This window comes from Musca domestica, unplaced genomic scaffold (genome assembly GCF_030504385.1).
Source record: "Musca domestica strain aabys unplaced genomic scaffold, Musca_domestica.polishedcontigs.V.1.1 13, whole genome shotgun sequence".
Lineage (NCBI taxonomy): Eukaryota > Metazoa > Arthropoda > Insecta > Diptera > Muscidae > Musca > Musca domestica.
In genome coordinates, this window is record NW_026712172.1 from 3,897,657 (window position 1) to 3,919,574 (window position 21,918).

Consider the following 21,918-nt stretch of genomic DNA (forward strand, 5'->3'; position numbering starts at 1 on the left):
GGCAGAATTGCATTTGAATTTCAATTATTGAATGTGTCTACGTTATATGTCTTGGGTTTTATTAAATTAAAAAAAAAAAAAAACAACAATTTTATTAAATATATTTTTTACAAAGAATTGATATGCCAACTATAGGAACAAATTCCGCAAATATAATTAATAACTGATTCAAACTCTCTTTATTAGCTATAATTAAATAAATTTAGTCAGAATGGAGGAGGATTAAAGAATCAAAATTCGACTTCTGGTATACTTGGGGCATATTGCAATATTATACCTGTGCATTACAAATTTAATTTAGTGCATGCCAACACCTGAATTGTTGGCGTTGGCACCATTGTTACAAAATCTTAATCGGTTTATTTTTCGGTTTAAATCTCAGGTACGGATCAACCTTACTTTTCTCTGAAAGGTTGACGATTTACGTCAGCAGGTAGAAGTATGCAATAAAAAAAGTCCCGCTCTTCGTGTGTCACGACTTGTTCTCACAATTTAGAGATTTTCTCTCCAAACGTTTAAATATGGCTTATAAAAATTTCGGGCTTGGTTACTACACACCTGGTTGGCAGTTGATTAGTAGTAAAACTATCGCCATAGGAGTTAAACAAAACCCGAGACGTTGGTTTTTTGTCTTGTTGATTGTGAAAATACATAAAAAGAAATAAAACTGGTTTCAGTAAAGCACCATTGTCTAAGTATTGGAATTTCAGTCTTGTTCGTAAAATATGAAACTCGGATAAAATAACTTCAACTAAACGACAGCTAAGTTAAGATTATACACAAATAAATCCTACGGGTGACAGTTAATAAAAATAATAAAACAAAAATAAACAAATCTTCGAATATATACGAATACAGAAAAATGCCCTGCTCTGCTGTTACGCTTTCTATAGCAACAATTGCCTCAATAATAGCTATCGCCTTATTGGTTATTGCATTTTCTACAGATAACTGGTTACACTATGAGGTGAAAAGAAGCAACATACAGGTGTGTATCTATTAACAATGAATGGTAAACTTGTAATCCAACCGACATCTTTGAATCTAAGATTAAAGAGAAAATTTGATAGCGGTGTTTGAGATGAAAAAAACTTTCTACTGCAACTCTAGTGTAAATGTTTAAATTAATTTAATAATTATTAAATACTTATGTACATATATTTTCGTTTTATGTGTTGTGTTTGCACACACACAAATTTTTTTAAACCTAATAGGGATGTGTGCCGTATTTATGAGTACGTGTGAGCTACGCTGGAATGCGACTTGTACCCAAATCAACAACACCAACTACAAAGAGAAAAACAATTTTCAGGTAGTTTCACAAACTGCTACGATTCTCTTAACAATTCTCTTAAGACATAATACTACGTCTCATGAACATACATCTGCGATCAATACAAAAACTTCTTTAATATTTCCCCAAGTCAAGTGAATTTGATAGATCGTTTGCAATCATAAAAAGGATCAGGCACTTCCAGCATTCCCACCACTTTCTAATTTACACATTAGAATTTATGTTTAATCAAAAGTTCGAAATACAATTTTCATACCAAACAAAAAGGAATGGAGCTAAGCCTATTTGTAGTAATTCTACCAAAAATATGTTCCGCGTATACAAATTCATAACAAATGAAAATCCACACCCAGTGTGAAGTAAGCTAAGAAAGTGAAAGTTAGACAAATACTTCCACGGAACGGATATGTTCAAAGGTACCCCAAATCGACTCTCATCGAAAAAATATGAACTTAATTTCTTGTGTATTCGATTTATTTTTCAAATCATATGAAATATTTTGCAACTTAAAGTTTGCAACTTAAAGTTATACAATTTGTTCAAGGAGCTGTTCAAAACAGAATTAAGTTTTTTAAAGCCCCAATAAAAGGACGATGTTGCCCAACATATTCAAGGAGGTATTCAAACAAGATTAACTTTTGTAAAGCCTCAATCAAAGGACGGTTAACAGTAGGGCTATCGAACATAATCCGGAATTTGTACAAATTCTGACAAAGAATTTAGTTTTAAAAGGCATTTAAAACGTTTATTGGAAATAAATTGCCCAGTCTTAGGAGGAAATACATTTGTTAACACATGATCACAACAAATTTCTTCACAGTATTTTGAACAAAACTTGACGTTCACTTCATTCCCGCGATTTTCTCTAAAAAAATTGTAAAAAAGAAAGAAATTTGAAATAACAAAAATGTAGATTCAGATTTGTGTTTTTCAAATTTGATAAACCTGCTCGATTATACATATATTCAACTCTGTCGTGAATCCAATCTTGAATTCAGGTGCTATATTCAGAAGCAAGTTTTCCGCATCTGCAATATATTTTATACATATCACTCCACATTGCTTAAGTATTTCCAAGTATTAGCAAAACGACTTCTTTTGAAGAGAAATTATTTTTCAGTTCCATTAGATTTTCAGAGCTTGTTAAATTTTGGGATAAAAGCCACATTGATTGGATTAGAGCGTGCTATTAGGTCAATTGGCAAATTTACACATTGACTTTTAACTATTTAGTTTACATTCATCCAGACCATAATATTATGTTCTTCTATTATATTGCTACATATTAATTCCCAAGAACGAGAGGCTACATAGTAGAAATTTTTTCCTTCGTCCATTGTGTTGATCCTAGATTTGAGTTTAGAGATAGGATAGAGGAAATATATAAAAGTGAAAAATTTTGAAGAGGTGTTTTAGCATGGTGGTTTGCCAAGCCATTGCTCTGTTCCCCCACAAGAATGTAAATATGTTCCTACGGAAATTTTATGATTTAAAAAAATATGTCAAAATTTTCTTTATCCCCATATTGCTCTGTTCCAGAACCTGCAACAATGTAAAAAAGTTATTATATTACTAATAAACGATGTTCAATTTATGATATCGGAAAACTTGCAAAATTAGTCAGTCTTATCAATCCGATTTTGTGGTCAGTATTGGAATTCTCTAACTATTTTTGCTGTTGCATACAAAAAACGGTAAATTTCAAACCCAACATTTCCATATTAAAAAACAGTAAAAGTTGGCAACACTTGCTTTGTGTCAGAACTGCACAAATGTAAAACAAGTTAAAAAGCAGTAAGTTCGGCCGGGCCGAACTTTTAATACCCTCCACCATTTGCAACGAATTTGGAAATTTTCAAAAAATAAAATCCTTAAAAAAATTCTGTTAAAATTTTAAAAATACCGAATATAGCCGTTATTTTGGGGTCTATACGACGTGGACATACATAGGCATTGTTTGTCATAAGCCATTACCATATTCAAATTCGAAACTTGAAATAAACGGTGAATAATGTAGCTAAAATCATCAAAATACCGAATATAGGGAGGTACCGTTATATGGGGGCTATCCGAAGACCTGGACCCGCACAGACAATTTTCTGTCACAGACTGTAGTTCCCATAACGAACTTCAAATACCAATTTTAAAACAATTCCGGTGAATAATGTCGCTAAAATCATCAAAATACCGAATATAGGGAGGTACCGTTATATGGGGGCTATATGAAGACGTGGACCTGCACAGACAATTTTCTGTCTTAGGGTGTAGTATCCATTTTGAACTTCAAATACCAAATTTGAAACAATTCCCGTGAATAATGTCGCTAAAATCATCAAAATACCGAATATCGGGAGGTACCGTTATATGGGGGCTATACGAAGACGTGGACCTGCACGGATAATTTTCCGTCTTAGGGTGTAGTATCCATTTTGAACTTCAAATACCAAATTTGAAACAATTCCCGTGAATAATGTCGCTAAAATCATCAAAATACCGAATATAGGGAGGTACCGTTATATGGGGGCTATATGAAAACGTGGACCTACATGGCCCATTTACGAACTTAACCTGCCTACTGGAAAAATAAACATGTGTGCAAAATTTTAGCCACCTATCTCAATTCATTCGAAAGATAGCGTGATTACAACAGACAGACAGACGGACAGACAGACAGACAGACAGACGGACAGACAGACAGACAGACGGACATCGCTAAATCGACTTAGAATTTTACGCTGATCAAGAATATATATACTTTGTTGGGTCTGATATGAGTATTTCGAGGAGTTACAAACGGAATGACAAAGTTAATATACCCTCCATAGTATGGTGGAGGGTATAAAAATTGTACTATGCTAACCAACTTCCTTTTATGATATCGAATATTTTTTATAGTAGAATCTTGTAGGTTATGGTAGGTTTAGGTAGGATTTGGCGACTACTTTAATTTTGTATTTCGTACATTTTTTTCCGATTATTGTCGATAACGAAAAAAAGAGTTAGTTAATCCCACTACAGATGCTCTTAGACACAATGCATCCAGTTCCCAAGTGCCATCAGTGAAAGAGATGATTTAAAATCGCGCCGATCTAATTCATCGTTCATTTCATTTATTTTACTATGTTACATTACTATACATTACGGTGGCCTTCCCTTTTCCAGCATCGGTCAAAATATCATGTTGGTATCTGTAGAAGCACTCAAATAATTCAAATAATGCTTGCTATTGCACAGATATTAAGCATTGATGTCTGGGCAGTCAAATTTCAATCAATAACTTATGATAATTTTTTCCATTCCGAAGAATTCGTTGAAATGTTGCTTCAAAGCATTTTAGCAAATGCTACGTAAAAGAACTATTAATACAAATATTGTTAGAATCTGAGAATTATTTGGATCCTGTTCTGAAAGGTGTGTGTGTGTGTGAAAATGCTAGAAGAAGCCATGTATGTACAATTGAAAATCATCTTTGACATGGAGTCCAAAAAAAACAAAAACACATTTTTGTGCAGTTGTAGATAAAATTGTATGACATGGTTATTATCATGGCTCAATAAGAAAGCTTGCTCAACTTCAAAGAAACTACAAAAATGAAACTCTGTGCTGTAGTCTTTTAGTGTCAAATAATATCAAGGCTTATATAAAGTCGGCCAGTAACACCATATGACGACCAAGTTTTCTGTCAAAATATATTTTGAATTCGCCCTATGAATACAAAAACAAAATTGTGACGTTCTTTTAGAAAAATTCGAAGACAAAATATAAATAAACAGGAAAATTTGTAGATTTGAAAATGAGAATTTTCCAAAACGCAGTTCCAAATGATGAAGTGTCGAGGGCAGAATGGAGTAACGTTTGCCAGGTAGAATTTAAAGCAACGTCTTCTGTATGCTCTGAACACTTCGACGTTGCTCATTTGGTGAAATCTGGGAAGAGATTTAGACTGCTATCTATAGCTATACCATAAATGGAAAATCCACTGGAAGATATTGATAGGTATAACATTTGATAGGCCAAAACGTGTCTCATCGAAACAATGGTTCGAGACCCTAGGTCTCTTTGGACCAAATCCGTTTCAGGACATTTGGAATCGATCTAGTGGTGTCTGTGCCCCCGATTTAGCTTAGAAAACTTAGATCGAGATCGTAGATGAGCAGTATTGGTTCAATCCTACTGGTACCTACCTCAAAAAAGTCAACAATCCCAAAGAAAATAATTTATCAAATACAACAAAAAAAGATCATCCAAATTCGTTCAAAAAAAAAAACAAGAATGTGGGAAAAACCCACGAAACAAGAATGTAATTTCGGGGTTATTCCACAAGATGGAATCTAAAATAATAGGATAATACATTTTGATCATAAAATTATACAATTTGCTATCTATTTATGTAGAAATTTTGCATTTATTTTACAACCAAATTAAAAAAAATTCAAATTATTGTATTTTTTATTCAAAACAATACACACACATACACAAAATGTGTATATGCTTTGACAAAATAAGGGCACCAAAAGAAAAAAATTGTATTTTTGTTCTACCTTCTGTAATTGTGCCATGGTTATTATCAAATATTTCAAATGGTCACTTTCGTTAAAGTTATTATACAAAGTTCAATTATTATACATTACGCATTGTTTAATTTTAATCTAATACCCATGCATTTTTCCTAAGGCACCCTAATAAATATATGCTAACGTCAGCTGCCTTCCGATGGAATTCGCCAATGCTTAGAATTGCTTCTAGGTAGAGTTTCCCATTGTTTAGATACCAAGACGTTGGAGAGTACAATCACTGACACTAGGCAAAACTGTTGATTGTTTCATCTGGGTATTTGTTTGCGTTGGCTTACCAGCGTAGACATTAAAGAACCGGTTTTGAGTGCAGATGTTTTAGTCGCCATTCAAAGAAATATCGTTGGTTTTAGCTTCAAGTGGTATTTTGTCTATTTATGCAGATAGTATTTTGTACACATACAAAAATACTTATGTACGTTATGTATGTGTTTATATTCATGTCGTTGTTGTTGATTTTGAACATTTTTAAAATTCTTGGCCACCGGAATGCCAAAGAAGTTTCTCATATTAATGAATTTGAATTTTCTTTTAATAAAAAACCCTACATACGTCAATGTATATTCAGTGTGTAGTGTCTAAAAGCACTGCTGTTCAAAAACCAGACATCGCTCAATTTCTCTCAGTTTTTTTAAATCACGAAAAAACTATTTTTATACCCTCCACCACACTATGGAGGGTATATTAAGTTTGTCATTCCGTTTGTAACTCCCCGAAATACTCTTGTCAGACCCAACAAAGTATATATATTCTTGATCACCGTAAAATTCTTAGTCAATTTAGCCATGTCCGTCTGACTGTCTGTTGTAATCACGCTATCTTTCGAACGAATTGAGATAGAAGGCTAAAATATATTTATTTTTTCCAGTAGGTAGGTTAAGTTCGTAAATGGGCCATGTAGGTCCACGTTTTTATATAGCCCCCATATAACGGTACCTCCCGATATTCGGTATTTTGCTGATTTTAGCGACATTATTCACTGGAATTATTTCAATTTTGACATTTGAAGTTCCAAATGGATACTACAGTCTATAACAGAAAATTGTCTGTGCAGGTCCAAGTCTTCGTTTAGCCCCCATACTACGGTACCTCCCGATAGTCGGTATTTTGATGATATTAGCGACATTATGAACCGGAATTGTTTAAAATTTGGTATTTAAAGTTCGAAATGGATACTACCGCCTAAGACAGAAAATTGTCCTAAGACAGAAAATTGTCAGATCCACGTCTTCGTATAGCCCCCATATAACGGTACCTCCCAATATTCGGTATTTTGATGATCTTGGCGTCATTATTCTCCGGAATTGTTTCAAGTTTGGTATTTGAAGTTCGTAGTGGATACTACAGTCTGTGACAGAAAATTGTCTATGCAGGTCCAGGTCTCCGTATAGGCCCCATATATCAGTACCTCCCTATATTCGGTATGTTGACGAGTTTAGGTACAATATGCGAGTTTAGGATGCTACAGCCTGTGACAGAAAATTGTCTATGCAGGTCCAGGTCTTCGCACAGCTCCGATATAACGGTACCTCCCTATATACGATATTTTGATGATTTTAGCTACATTATTCACCGTTTAATATGGTAATGACTTATGACAAGCAATGCCTATGTAGGTCCACGTCGTATAGACCCGAATATAACGGCTATATTCGGTATTTTTTAAAATTTAACAGAATTTTTTAGGGATTTTATTTTTGAAAATTTCCAAATTTGTTCCAAATGGTGGAGGGTATTCAAAGTTCGGCCCGGCCGAACTTACTACTTTTTAACTTGGTAAAACATAATTTATACCGTCCACCTTGAAGAGGATGATACATTAACTATGTCACTCCATTTGTAACATTAAATAATATTCGTCGTAGACCCATAAAGTATATATTCAGCATAAAATTCTACTCGATTTAACGATCTCCGCCTGTCTGTCTGTTAAATCGCGATACAGAACACATTATTTTGACATAGAGCTTCAAAATTTGTCACAAGAATTTCCATTGTGTCTAGGATGGTTGGTATTGACATGAAATATGTTGGTATAGGCACCATATAACTGTACCTCCCGATATTCGGTATTTTATGATTCGATTTTTGAAAAAAATTGCTTTTTTGAAAATTTGTACTGCGTTATGCATAATAAACTCATAATAAACCTTATTTTTTACTCATGTGCTAACACACGGTTTTGAGCAGTGTTGCTAAAAGACAACATTGACCAATCGTGCAAGAAAAAGTCAAATTATTGAGGACATTTTGCGGAGAGGTTGTAGACGAAGTATTAGCCCAAGAGACAGGGTAAGCGAAGTTGTCACTGCCAAATATATATAAAACATGTCATCATTGATAAATGTATCAGCTACGTACTCTTGTAACAAGTCGTCGATGTCATAATCCGTAATCGATAATCAGAACTATTTATATCAGAAGTAGGTTTAATGACCTGATATTTTCACTTTTTTATCAAATTCATTGCAACCTAGTTATTTCTATAAGTGTGCTCTCCATTATGCGTTTCTTATCTTTCTTTTACACAAGACAAATCCTCTTGAACCAGAGTTGCATTTCACTCATACATAGTGGACCAATTTTCTTCTGGCTACCACTTTTCAACGACAGTATATGCTAAAATGCAATATGCATTCCAATTTTACAGTTTTAACAAATTTTTAATAAAAAAAACCATTCAAGCACCCGGAAACTAGAAGAACTTGTAGGAAAAAAATGCCAACACTGTTCTTATTATAGACAAACCTCCGTCGACGAAGGGTTTCGGTTGTAACAGATTAAGTCAACCAAATCCAAAAAATGTACATTTTTGAATCAAAATATTTTATTTAATATTTATTTAGTCTCTACCAATAATTTTGCCATGATAAAATGTACGTGCGTAGCGTCTTTGTTGTGATAAATCAGCTGATCCCTTTGCAGTTTTTTACAGGGACGTCTGTTTCTTCACTTGCTACACTTTTCATACAAAAGATAATAAGATTGCATTGGAAAAGCGTTGGAATTTGAACAAAGACATCATAACCTAAAAATTCCTCATGGCAATACATTGGAAAACACATTATTTTCCTTGTGTATGTATATATATGCAAACAGCAGCTGAGTGGGATTTCTATCCTCCTAAGGGAGGATAAGCAATCAGAAAGTACTGACATTTCCGCAGCTTATCATTCAATTATTGCGGGAAAAGTAATCAGGCAGATTTAGGTGTTTTTCCAAACCCGTTTTATTTTTTGTTTATTTCAATTGTTCACTGGAAAGTTTGTTAGTGGAAAGTTAGTTCTAAGTGTAAAATGGCTCCAGTTATTTTTCTTGCTAATCCCGTTATAATAGGTCCTTTTTTGATAAAACGAGATGATTTATTTTCCAATAACAAATCTTATTATATATTTATGTGGATTAAGCATTAAACTTATGAAGTACATGAGTAAAATCATGAGTATAATAGTGCGTTTACATACAAATCTTTTCCGAACTTGACCGTGATAATTGACCAATCACAATAAATTTAACGAACGTTTTCTATAGTTGTGATTGTTCAACTAAGTGTTATTCATTTTTTAACATTCGCAAATTAAATATGTCCCCAAACCGTACATCCGACTTTCTGGGCAAAGCTCAGATGGTGAGATGTTAAAAGAAGTTCATATATGGTATGTTCCAGAACTGCAAAATGTATGGGAACGCCATCTATAATGGCGCCAAAACTTGTTTCATGGTAAAGAAAAGGCGACGCCGCATTTGGAAACACAGTCGTTTTTTTCAAATTTTCTAAAATTGTAATGCATATGTGTATTTTTAATTTCAAGTCCAAAGTGTTTTGCTTTTACACGATTTCATAACGATTTTTAAAAGCGTTAAATCATTTGTTCCTACATTTGGTAACTATACATTCAGAGGAAAGATATGAAAATATTTCAGGAATTTAAATTTAGAATTTTCAATTTAATAATTCAAATTACATAAACATACATTTTTACAATTACAAAAATTTATGGAAAAGTTATAATTTATTTGGAAAATTAAAGATTTTACTCGTTGGAAAAGAGGCGAGAAGGCAGTGGCGCCATGTGCGGAGTTATTGCTGTTTCCATACTTTGTAAAATGTAAAAATTTATTTTTAGTTAAAAAAGGTGTAGTTGCTGTAAAAATGCAAATATCGAGATGCACTAGATCTTGTGTTGATAGAAATATTGAGATGTACCGAGTTTGAAAGATATTGAATGTCAATTTCGCGTTTTACGAGCTTAATGACTATTCCCAATTCTGACCCGTTGTGGGGGAAGTACACAGAAGAATTGGACTCCACACCAGATCTTGTGTTAATAATAATATTGAGATGTGTGAAATTTGAAGACAATCGGAATCTTTTTTTACATTTCGATATTTCGCACCTGGCCTAGCACTGACAGAAATATTTGGAGTTGCCAAGTTTGAGTAAAATCGATTGCGCTTTTCTTTTTTAGTGAGGGAAATTATTTTCTTTGAAAATTTAGACCTTTTGTGGAGGTGGTACCACAAGGAGTTGGCCAATGTTTGACAATAATATTACGATGTACCAGCCAGCCAGACAGACGGACATCTCTAGACGACTCAAATTGTCCTGAACTGGATTAGGTACAAAGAGACCTAGGGTCTAACGCCGTTATTTCAATGAGGCACGTTTTGGCCGGATTAAATGATATGTATCCTCTGTAGCCACATGGGACTACTTCTATAAATTTACCGTGCACAAATGTTTCGCAATATATGTTTTCAAACAGCTCCTCTCTAACGATATCTTACAGTATGTGGAATTGTCATCACTTTAGAAACATTTGGAGCTAATAACAACATAATTACATAACTGTTACTTTTCAAATGATGGGCATGATTTTAAAATATGTTAATATTAAAATTAAATAGAAATATATTTTGATCTCTGCGAACAGGATTTTGGTTTTTTCTATCATTCAAATCGTCCATTAGTTTTTAAAACTAAAATTTAAATTAATACGAGTGTGAGAAAATCGTAAGATTATAACTTATCACGAAATGTTGAAATTTTGGTTTTAGTACCTGAGATCTCTTATTTGGGTTTAAACCTAATGAAACTCATTTAACGTATTCTCGACATTATTTGTATAGTTTGTTCACACAAACACTTTTTCAAAGTACTTGTGACTGTATCGACATGCCGAGTGTGCGCGCGAGCACTTAAATACACCCATTTAGAAAATATTACGCATATGTGTGGATGTATGGTACTATGTAGAAAGTATGTTGGTTGTTGGATTAAATGTTAACTTTGTACACCCTAACGTGCCGATACATTCGTACCTAGAGATGTAGGCAGGCGTGAGGAAAGAGGCGCAGAAAATAAATTCATTACAGCACACATCAAGTATGTTACTGCAATTTTCTAATTTTCACTTTTATTATAATATGGTCAAACAATTTGAAATGTCATTCCGAACAAGGGAAGTATTTTCGTTTGGTATTATAGAAATTAACAGTGTATAAAAATGGGTTATAATAGTTTTTACGTACATATTATTAAAAGTTGCATGATATAATTCGTAATTTGATTACAACGTGACTCAATGTGGAGCTTAATGTCTGAGATGGAAAACTCCATTTAGGGATACTAGACCTTGACCCAATACTTTAGATCCCGTTTTATGACGTGATTTCTATCCTATAACGGATAGTTTTATATCTTTGTGGTATTATAGTAACTCATTTAACAAAAATGTTGCTGGAAGATTCCGTATGAAAACTTTTATAAAGTCAATATTTTTCATATCTTCACAGAACAATAATCCAGCACCAAGTCGTGTTAAAGTAAAGCCGGACACACAATTCTGAATAAATTGCCCTAACTATGAAAAGAGTTAACTTTCACAATTTACATTCAAAATCTTTACCCGTGTTAACCGTGATATCTTTTCCGTACTCAAAATTAGTGTGATTGGTCAATTATCAGGGTAAATCCGTGTATCCATGTAAACTGACTTCCGGATGACCGGATGATCTAATGTGTGAGTCTTTGCTACTCCATTTAACAAAGCTGACAAAATACTTATTTTTATTACAATCACGGTACGCAACATGGCGCAATAGCAAGTTCTTTGTTTCTTTACTTTTCATTTAATAAAAGCAAAACGTTAGACGGCTTTATTTTTCAAATTTATAAAAAATATGTCAATTGTTATGTCTAAATAGTTATGGAATTAGTTTTATAAATATATTTGAAAATGATAGATAAGTTCCGATTGTGTGATACCCAACATCACTATAAATATTTAGTAGTAAATTAGTAAATTGAACAAAAAAAAAAAAAATAGTTTGAAATTATTTCAAATTCGGTTGCAAAATAAATGCACATTTTCGACGTTAATGGACAACACATTGTAAAATTTCGGGATAAAAATGTATTCCATAAAAATTCCACTCTTGCCTCGCGGGGTTTCTCCAATATAAGAATGTGGTAAAAATGATAAATAAACAAAACCAATTGTTGCATATTTAAAAGTCTATTTGACATTATATGACTCCAGCACAGAGTTGTATTCTCCTAGTTTCTTTGAAGTTGAGCAACCTTTCTTATTGAGCCAAGGATTTACATATCTTTTAACGAATGTCCTTGTTATGGAGTGTTTAATAGGCATTTGGGGGACTTAGGTATATAATCGGATGAACAAAATATGTGCGAGCTATAGCTAAATCTTAACCAAATTTTTCCAAATTTGGCATACTTGATTCTAGTCTAAATTTGGTAATCTCTGCCCACACACACACATTTGGCGAACAACATACTTGAAATCGAACGAAGATATATGTCATCAAACCTTTTCAAAAGTATTTCCCAGCTGTAAATTATAAAGGAGTGCCAGATCCACATTCAAAGTCTGCCGTCGTCCCCCTTTATAATTTGTAGTTTCGCTTTATGGAGTGATTTTTTTTGGATGTGACAGACTTAAACATGAAATCGGATAAAACATTCGTATGGGAGCTTACTTATAGGCTAAATTCGATCGTAAGTGGTAAAATTTATTACATTTTGGCATATATTGCGAGTTTAACATTTGAAAAAATACATGGAAATGCAATGCAAATGCCGATATGTGGGGATATACGATATTGTGGACCTATAAAGACAAATCTATGTCTGCGTGTAAAGTACTCACAAGGAACTCCTTGTGTGGATTTTCAAAATACCGAATATCGCGAGGTATCGTTATATGGGAGCCATACGTTATCGTTAACCTATATAGAGAATTCTCTGTCGAGGGGTAAAGTGCTCACAAAGAACCCCTTGTGTACAAAGAACCCCTCGTGTCCAAAGAACCCCTTGTGACCATTCCGTTCAAAAATATGGCTAAAAACATCAAAATACCGAATATCGGGGGTACCGTTATATGAGGGCTATACGATATCGTGGATCTTTATAGATAATTCTCTGCCGAGGTATAAAGTACCCACAAGGAACTTCTTGTGTGGATTTTCAGACAATTCCGATGAAAAATGTGGGTAAAGTCATCAAAATACCGAATATCGGGGGGTAACGTTATATGGGGGATATACGATATCGTGGACCTGTATAGACAATTCTCCCTCAGGGGGTGAAGTACTCACAAGGAACTACTTGTGGGCATTTTAGACAATTCCATTGAAAAGTGTGGCTAACATCATCAAAATACCGAATATCGGGGGTACAGTTATATGGGGGATATACGATATTGTGGACATATATAGACAATTCTTTTTGAGGGGGTAAAATTCCCACAAGGGACTCCTTTTGTGGAATTTCAGACAATTCCATTGAAAAATGTGGATAAAATCATCAAAATACCAAATATCCGGGGTACCGTTATATGGGCGCTATACGATATGGTGGACCTATATAGACAATTCTCTGCCGAGGTATAAAGTACCCACAAGGAACTCCTTGTGTAGATTTTCGGACAATTCCGATGAAAAATGTGGGTAAAATCATCAAAATACCGAATATAGGGGGTACCGTTATATGGGGGATATACGATATCGTGGACCTGTATAGACAATTCTCTCTCAGAGGGTAAATTACTCACAAGGAACTACTTGTGTGGATTTTAAGACAATTCCATTGAAAAATGTGGCTAACATCATCAAAATACCGAATATCGGGGGTACAGTTATATGGGGGATATACGATATCGTGGACCTATATAGACAATTCTTTTTGAAGGGGTAAAATGTCCACAAGGGACTCCTTTTGTGGAATTTCAGACAATTCCATTGAAAAATGTGGCTAAAATCATCAAAATACCGAATACCATGGGGGTACCGTTATATGGGGGCTATACGATATCGTGGATCGATATAGCCCATCTTCGAACTTGACCTGCCTGCAGACAAAAGAGAGATCTGTGCAAAATTTTAGCTTCCTATCTTAATTCGTTTAGACTGTAGCGTGATTACAACAGACGGACAGACGGACGGACAGGGCTAAATCATCTTAGAATTTTACGCTGATCAAGAATATATATACTTTGTTGGGTCTAAAATGATTATTTCGATGAGTTACAAACGGAATGACGAACTTAATATACCCTCCATACCTTTTTTGGTGGAGGGTATAAAAATGTAAGTTCGGCCGGGCCGGGCCAGTCATAAGCCATTAAAATATTCAAATGCAAAACTTGGAAAAATATTCGGTGAATAATGTAGCTAAAATCATCAAATTACCGAATATAGGGAGGTACCATTATGTGGAGGTTATACCAAAACCTGGACCTGCACAGACAATTTTCTGTCGTAGGCTGTAGTATTCATTACAAACTTCAAACACCAAATTTAAAATAATTCCGGTGAATAATGTGGCTAAAATCATCAAAGTATCGAATATCGGCTACACGAAGACGTGGACCTGCATAGACAAATGACAAACGGAATGACAAACTTAATATAAACTCCATACTATAGTGGAGGGTATAAAACTATTATAGTTCTAATTACTTGACAGAACTGACCTTATTCAACTAAAAAATGTATCAATTTCTTTAAAAAAACAATGGTTTTATTACATATTGTTTTTATATTTTTCAGGCGTTTGCAGCAAAACATTCCGATTCTGAAACGCTGCTAAGTAATTTAAATAACAAGTATTTCTATTACACAAGAACCCGGGGTCTTTTCAGAATATGTTATCCCAAGGAGAAGCCACCAACAAGCGCAGGTACAGTGCAGAATCTAAAAATAAAAATTAACAAACGTTGAAATGTCTCTTTGATTTAATTGCAGTTCCCACGTATCTGTCACCCATCGAAACTCATTGCTCGAATATAGACTATTTTCCACAGATGGAGGAGGATAAAATTTCAAGTGAGGATGTTACTTCAAGACTACACTTGGCTCGATCCTGTATTGCTATGTTTATATTAAGGTAAGCCTTAATAATTAAAATATAATTCTCAATTATGCCTACCCGCATAAATATATTCTATGTAATTACTTTATTTATATTGTAACATGTATACAAAGCCTTCAGGTCGATTAAAGCGATTACTCAATTTCAATACGGTGAACTGGGCAATTCAAAAATGACCACATTATAAAAATATAGAAAAAATATATATAAGACAAAATATAATCAGAACAAGTTAAAAGGGCTAAAGTTCGGTCGGCCAAATCTTTTATACCCTCACCCCCTACAATGTTTGTCAATGTAAAATGAAATAATGAAAATGGTAGACATTTTAGCGATCAAGGTTCACATTGAACTGATATAGAATGATGTATATCTTCATAGTGATCATTGAAATCGAATCGATGCGAATAAAATGTTATTGCACTTTGTGAAAATTGTGGTCATTTTACTCTTTTTTCACATCGTGGTCGCCAAATAGAATTTCACAAAATTTATATTAATTAAAAGGAATCTATTAGCTGTGTTGTTGGTATATCAAGTGTCCAAAGGAACCTTATTTTTTATTGATGTTGTTTTGTGGTTTATTGTTGTATTCTTTTCAACACATAATAATGAAAATGGTAGACATTTTAGCGATCAAGGTTCACATTGAACTGATATAGAATGATGTATATCTTCATAGTGATCATTGAAATCGAATCGATGCGAATAAAATGTTATTGCACTTTGTGAAAATTGTGGTCATTTTACTCTTTTTTCACATCGTGGTCGCCAAATAGAATTTCACAAAATTTATATTAATTAAAAGGAATCTATTAGCTGTGTTGTTGGTATATCAAGTGTCCAAAGGAACCTTATTTTTTATTGATGTTGTTTTGTGGTTTATTGTTGTATTCTTTTCAACACATTTATTTACGTTAATACGATGAATGAAGGACAATTTGCATATACACGTGTATATATTTTCGATTTTTTTAGAGTTTTCGTCCTCAGAATTAATAGTAATTTCTAAATTGAAGTCCTGGAAACATGACTTTAATTTATCTATCCAAAATGTATGTCGACTTATTAAAGTTATATTATTTTATATATATTATTATTAAAGAGACCCCCTAAAGTATGTAAAAAATGTGCTCCAATTTGGCAGTTGATGATTTCAGGACAGTTAAATCTAGTCCGTTAATATTTCCCAAAAATATCGCGAAAAATATAACATTTGAACATTTTCATTTTGACTTACTTTTTTCGAATTTACATTTGTAGTGTTTTTTTTTTTTAATTCTGAGTATAAAGCGACAACGGGCAAAACTTGTATTTATAGATTTCATGTATTTATTGGATAAGTGGAGCTATATAATTTCAGAAGATAATAAGGTATGAACAACAAATCAATACCATAAACCAACGGGTTTTTCAATTCGATTAACCTTATTTAATTGACTCGATTTCTTGAAAATTGAAATTGCAAGTGGGTTTCATTGAAGTGTAGTACCAAATTCTGTGGTGCAAAACTGAATAGATGAAATGGAAAGATAATTACTTTTTTTAAAATCGGTAAAATTTGTAAAAATTCTAAAATCGGGAAAAAAATTTTCAATGGAATCGAATTTCAAAACAATAGTAAATTCTATTGACAAACTTCGTAAGGACCTTTAAAAAATAAACGAACAAGTTGAAGATTTTTTTAATTTGTTTTCCTTTTTTGTCTATTTTATTTTTTTAATTTGGCTTATTTTCCCCATATAAAAGAAAGTTATGCTAGTTACTACGCCTTTAACCCAAGAATGGCTAGACGGATTTTGACAATTCATACAATTTCAGAATGGTATTCTGGCCAAAAAAAAGCGTGAAAATATGCCAATACAAATGTGAATGAAAAAATATTTTTGACGTAAATTTTTATATTTTTATTGTTTTGAATTCTGAATGAATAATAATAAAAATGAAATGAGTGCGCACATGGCTCAATCTGAAAGGTTGCTCAACTTTTCAATATGCAACAATTGGTTTTGTTCATTTTTAATTTTTTTTTTTTAAGCGTTAAGGGGTCCAAATCAAAACGTGGACATACTTCTTTCATATGACAATAATCCGACCAATTAGAACTCAAAGTGCAAAATTAACTGGGTCTGCAATCAGTGAAATATCGAATTTTAGTAAGAAAAGGATTTATATCTTTCCAGAAATGCTTCCTAAACTTTCAAGATACCTTACAATGCTTTTGCAGGTCATGATATGGGTCACAACCCACGTTTAAGGGTACAACCCGATTTCATGTATATTTTACATTTTAACCACATTTTTCATCTAATTTCGGCAGATTTCGGTAATTTGAGAAGAAACCACCCTTGCAAAAAATGTTCACGTTTGGTATAACTATCATATGATTTAAGCTATTTTCGGGGTCTTGCACACTTTTTTCTTTATTTGATCCTTTTTTGGCATCTTGGTTTCTAAGGAGGTAGAAGACCTCTTCTCATAAAAGTTTCAATTTTCGGAGTAGGGTCCATCTTGGTCTTGACCACATTCAATTGATTTGCCTAGAAAATTGTAATTAGGCTACTCTGGTGTAGAGAAACATCTTAGAGATAATCATCCACATAGGCATTTATTTAAGTATAGTCCCCACATTAGTGTACCCTCAAGTCCACTTTCCCAACCAATGTGTGGTCAGAAAGGAAGATTTTGAGTTCTATTGAATTTTTAACCCCCAAACGTTGGAAATACGAATTAAAAATTACAGCTCATTTGAATGGAAAATGTTGCTAAGCTCTTTACAATACCAAAAATTTAACTCAGTTTTCACATGGGGCTGCTATTCAAAATATCTAAAACCGACGGTAGGTGAACATCTATTGTAATTTTTGTCATGAATAATTTTTTTTATTTAGAAATTATTATCGCGTCATTACTATATAGATCTGTGATTTATTATGCTTTTAAAAATATGCATTAAAGACTAAAGCACGGGCCGGCAACGCAGAACTTCATATACACACAGAATCTGAAATTAATGAAATTGGCAATACGAATGATCAAGTTGCAAGTTGTTATTCTGCAAATTAAAAAAGTGGAAAATTCATGGTTTAAATATATTTCATTTCCTGACTTACAGTTTCATCACAACATTCTGTGCGTTCTGGACTGGCTTATCCGGGTGCTGGAAAAGATCATCGGGTGCTATCACAGCTACATCAATTTTATTGCTTGCGACTTGTCTACTTGCAGCTGGTGCTATGGGTCTCTGGCATACAGTGGAGTTCTTCGAAAAAGAGAAAGTGGTCGGAGAGGACTATTATCAACAGTGGACTACCGTAAATAATTTATATATGCCTTTGTATGTACATTTCCAAAACGTCATTATAACTTTTCTCCTTTTGCAGGTACTAAGAGATAATACAAAAATTACATACGATTGGTCATATATTGTTGCATGGGCTGGTGTAGGTTCATGTCTATTGGCTGCCATATTACTATCGGGAGCTGCTGTCTGTCTAAGAAGTGAACGGGAAAAGGAAGAACAATTAAATTTACAATATCTTATGCCAGGTAACTGTCAACATTTATTAATAAAAAACAAGATCATGATAATGATATTAATACCGAAACATGTGTTCATAAATCGCGTCGCTGGCAATCTAAATAATTCCTTATAAAATGCATAATTTAGTTGCTAATGTGTAGCGTATTGACTCCGATTTGGTCTAAGATCTAAGAAATGTAAATTTTCAGTTCGCGAATGTCACGTGTCTATGGTTTTTTGTTTACTTTTCTTTCGAGATGAGCTTAATGATCTGAAATTTGTAGTGGAAAGGAAAGCCAAAAGGAAATTCCAAATCATTAAGTTCTGCATTTTTGTTATTTGCCTACGCATACATTGATAATTGTAATTTAATTTTCTTTTTGCAGTATATTCACAAAAACAACCTCCTTATCCGCCATACGCAAACTATCCTCAACCTCAAATGTTTGCTGGTCCGTACTACCATGGATCTCAATATGGTCCTTACAACTACTAACACGATTCGAAAGCTAAACAATCACAAATAATAATAAATTCATCCAATATACATAAATATATAACAAATCAGTTTACCGAATCAGCTTTCGTAATAGCGAAGAATGTGATTACAGGTAAAATGTGTCAAGATCTTTTGTGTTTGTTATGTATTTTTGAGCTGCGGACGGACGGTATTGCGACGAAAAAATTCTAGTGAGAAAAAAGGAAATTATTTATTTTCAATTAATTTTACTTAACTAAAATCAGAACTTTTGTTTTCTTTTTCTTTGTAATAAACACATCTAAACGATTAAATATACATTAACATGCATATATGTAGGTCTAAGGACTTGATTAATGAAAAATATAGATGTGTATATCATATATGGATTTGTTATGTAATCTTTCAACGAAACTTAAACAATTTAGATGTTATAAAATATTTGTATAAATATATGTTTTTTAAGTTTTTTTAATTGATAAGTGGCAATTTGTAGAGAACTGATTAATGTCTTCCATGAATAAGAAACAATATCTTGCACACTTTCATATGTACATCCATTCGTTGGCGAATGCGTAAGAGATACAAACATATAAAAACACAATCTAGTTAAGTGCATGCTGTTGTATGAATCCATGTACGGCTGCATACAAACATTTGTATGTATTTAGAATTAAAAAAATACAAACTTATATATATTTATGTTTACATTTCGTTCTACATTTTAAAATTCAAAAATATATGTTAATAAATATTTGTATACAGAAGGGAAACATTTAAGTTGTTGGTCTAGACAAACAGGGACCATGACCGATGACCAATTTTGCTGGATTTTGACATAAAAACAACAAAACAATGAATTTTAATTAAATCGGAAATAAATGTGGAAATTAAATTGCCCTTCGTATTCCCAAGGTATTAACGTTTATAGATACCTTGAGATCATTGTAAACTTATTTTACACACCCCTCTTGCAGTTAAGTTATTGTGCGTTGTTTTTTGGCTTGGGTTTCGACATTATGACAACATTTTGGCCGCCCGACTGGGTTGTGTTACTCTTGGAATAAGGCATATTTGGCGCAGTAACAATTTTGGCAAGCTAACCAACGCGGAAGTATTTTAATGACGGTTACATGGAGATGTTCGCATTCTTTACGGGATTTCGAGGATATTTTTATACCCTCCACCTTGGAAAGGAGGGTATATTAACTTTGCCATTCCGTTTGTAACATCCTTAAATATTCGCCGTAGACCCATGGTGTTTATATATTCATAATCAGCATAAAATTCTAAGATGATTTAACAATGTCCGTCTGTCTGTTGAAATCACCATACAGCCCACATTATTTGACGTAGAGCGTCAACATTTAGCAGAATAATTTGTATTATGTCTAGGATGGTTGGTATTGAAAATGAGATGTATCGGTCCACGTTTTGATAAAGACCCCATATAACGGTACATCCCGATATTCGGTATTTTGATGATTTTTGCAACATTTTTTCACGGATTTGTCTTAAATTTGGTATTTGTAGGTCATAATGGGTCCTAGTTCGTGCGGCGTAACATTGTATGTATATGTCCACGCTTTGGTATAGCCCCCATATTACGGTTCCTTCCGATATTCTGTATTTTGATGATTTATGCCACATTTTATCACGGATTTGTCTAAAAATTGGAATTTGTTGGTCATAATGAGTTCTAGCTCCGTTCGCGAAATATTGTATGTATAGGTCCACGTTTTTGTATAGCCTATATAGAGCGGTACCTCCCGAACACAGACTTATAACCCCAAATAAAATTGTGTTCCCATTCCATTCAAGATAACTATTTTAAAGATTCTAATCGCATAATGTTCAGATTTCATTTCATTTATTTTCATAAAATTCAATAAAAATGAGCCAACATGGCCAAAATCTTATATTAACATACAACAGTATAAAAACATTCTATAACTATATTAATCTAAAAAAAAAAAACAAGTAAAAAGGCAGTAAGTTCGGCCGGACCTCCACCATTTGGAACGAATTAGAAAATTTTCAAAAAAAAAAAAAAAAATAAATAAATAAATAAAATCCATTAAAAATTCTTTTAAAATCTTTAAAATATCTAATATAAGAAGGTGCCGATATGTGGGGATATACGATATTGTGGACCTATAAAGAAAAATCTATGTCTGCGTGTAAAGTACTCACAAGGAACTCCTTGTGTGGATTTTCAAAATACCGAATATCGCGAGGTATCGTTATATGGGAGCCATACGTTATCGTTAACCTATATAGAGAATTCTCTGTCGGGGGGTAAAGTGCTCACAAAGAACCCCTTGTGTACAAAGAACCCCTCGTGTCCAAAGAACCCCTTGTGACCATTCCGTTCAAAAATATGGCTAAAAACATCAAAATACCGAATATCGGGGGTACCGTTATATGAGGGCTATACGATATCGTGGATCTTTATAGACAATTCTCTGCCCAGGGTATAAAGTACCCACAAGGAACTCCTTGTGTGGATTTTCAGACAATTCCGATGAAAAATGTGGGTAAAATCATCAAAATACCGAATATAGGGGGTACTGTTATATGGGGGATATACGATATCGTGGACCTGTATAGACAATTCTCTCTCAGGGGGTAAATTACTCACAAGGAACTACTTGT

The 21,918-nt window shown here is 33.4% G+C and overlaps 1 protein-coding gene across 1 annotated transcript; it reads left to right on the forward strand.

The window, feature by feature from the left end:
- Positions 1–563: 563 nt before the first annotated feature.
- On the forward strand, positions 564–20,036 carry LOC101887908 (uncharacterized). The gene is made up of 6 exons (XM_059118514.1): positions 564–988; positions 14,941–15,070; positions 15,136–15,277; positions 18,378–18,576; positions 18,646–18,811; positions 19,172–20,036. The coding sequence occupies exons 1-6, from the start codon at positions 863–865 to the stop codon at positions 19,279–19,281; spliced, it is 873 nt and encodes a 290-aa protein (XP_058974497.1). The 5' UTR covers positions 564–862; the 3' UTR covers positions 19,282–20,036.
- The last annotated feature ends 1,882 nt before the right edge of the window (positions 20,037–21,918 follow it).

Coding starts and splice junctions, on each gene's coding strand:
- LOC101887908 (XM_059118514.1), top strand. CDS start 863: ATGCCCTGCTCTGCTGTTACGCTTTCTATAGCAACAATTGCCTCAATA. Junction 15,071..15,135: donor GAAGCCACCAACAAGCGCAG/GTACAGTGCAGA, acceptor ATTTAATTGCAG/TTCCCACGTATCTGTCACCC. Junction 18,577..18,645: donor ATTATCAACAGTGGACTACC/GTAAATAATTTA, acceptor CTCCTTTTGCAG/GTACTAAGAGATAATACAAA.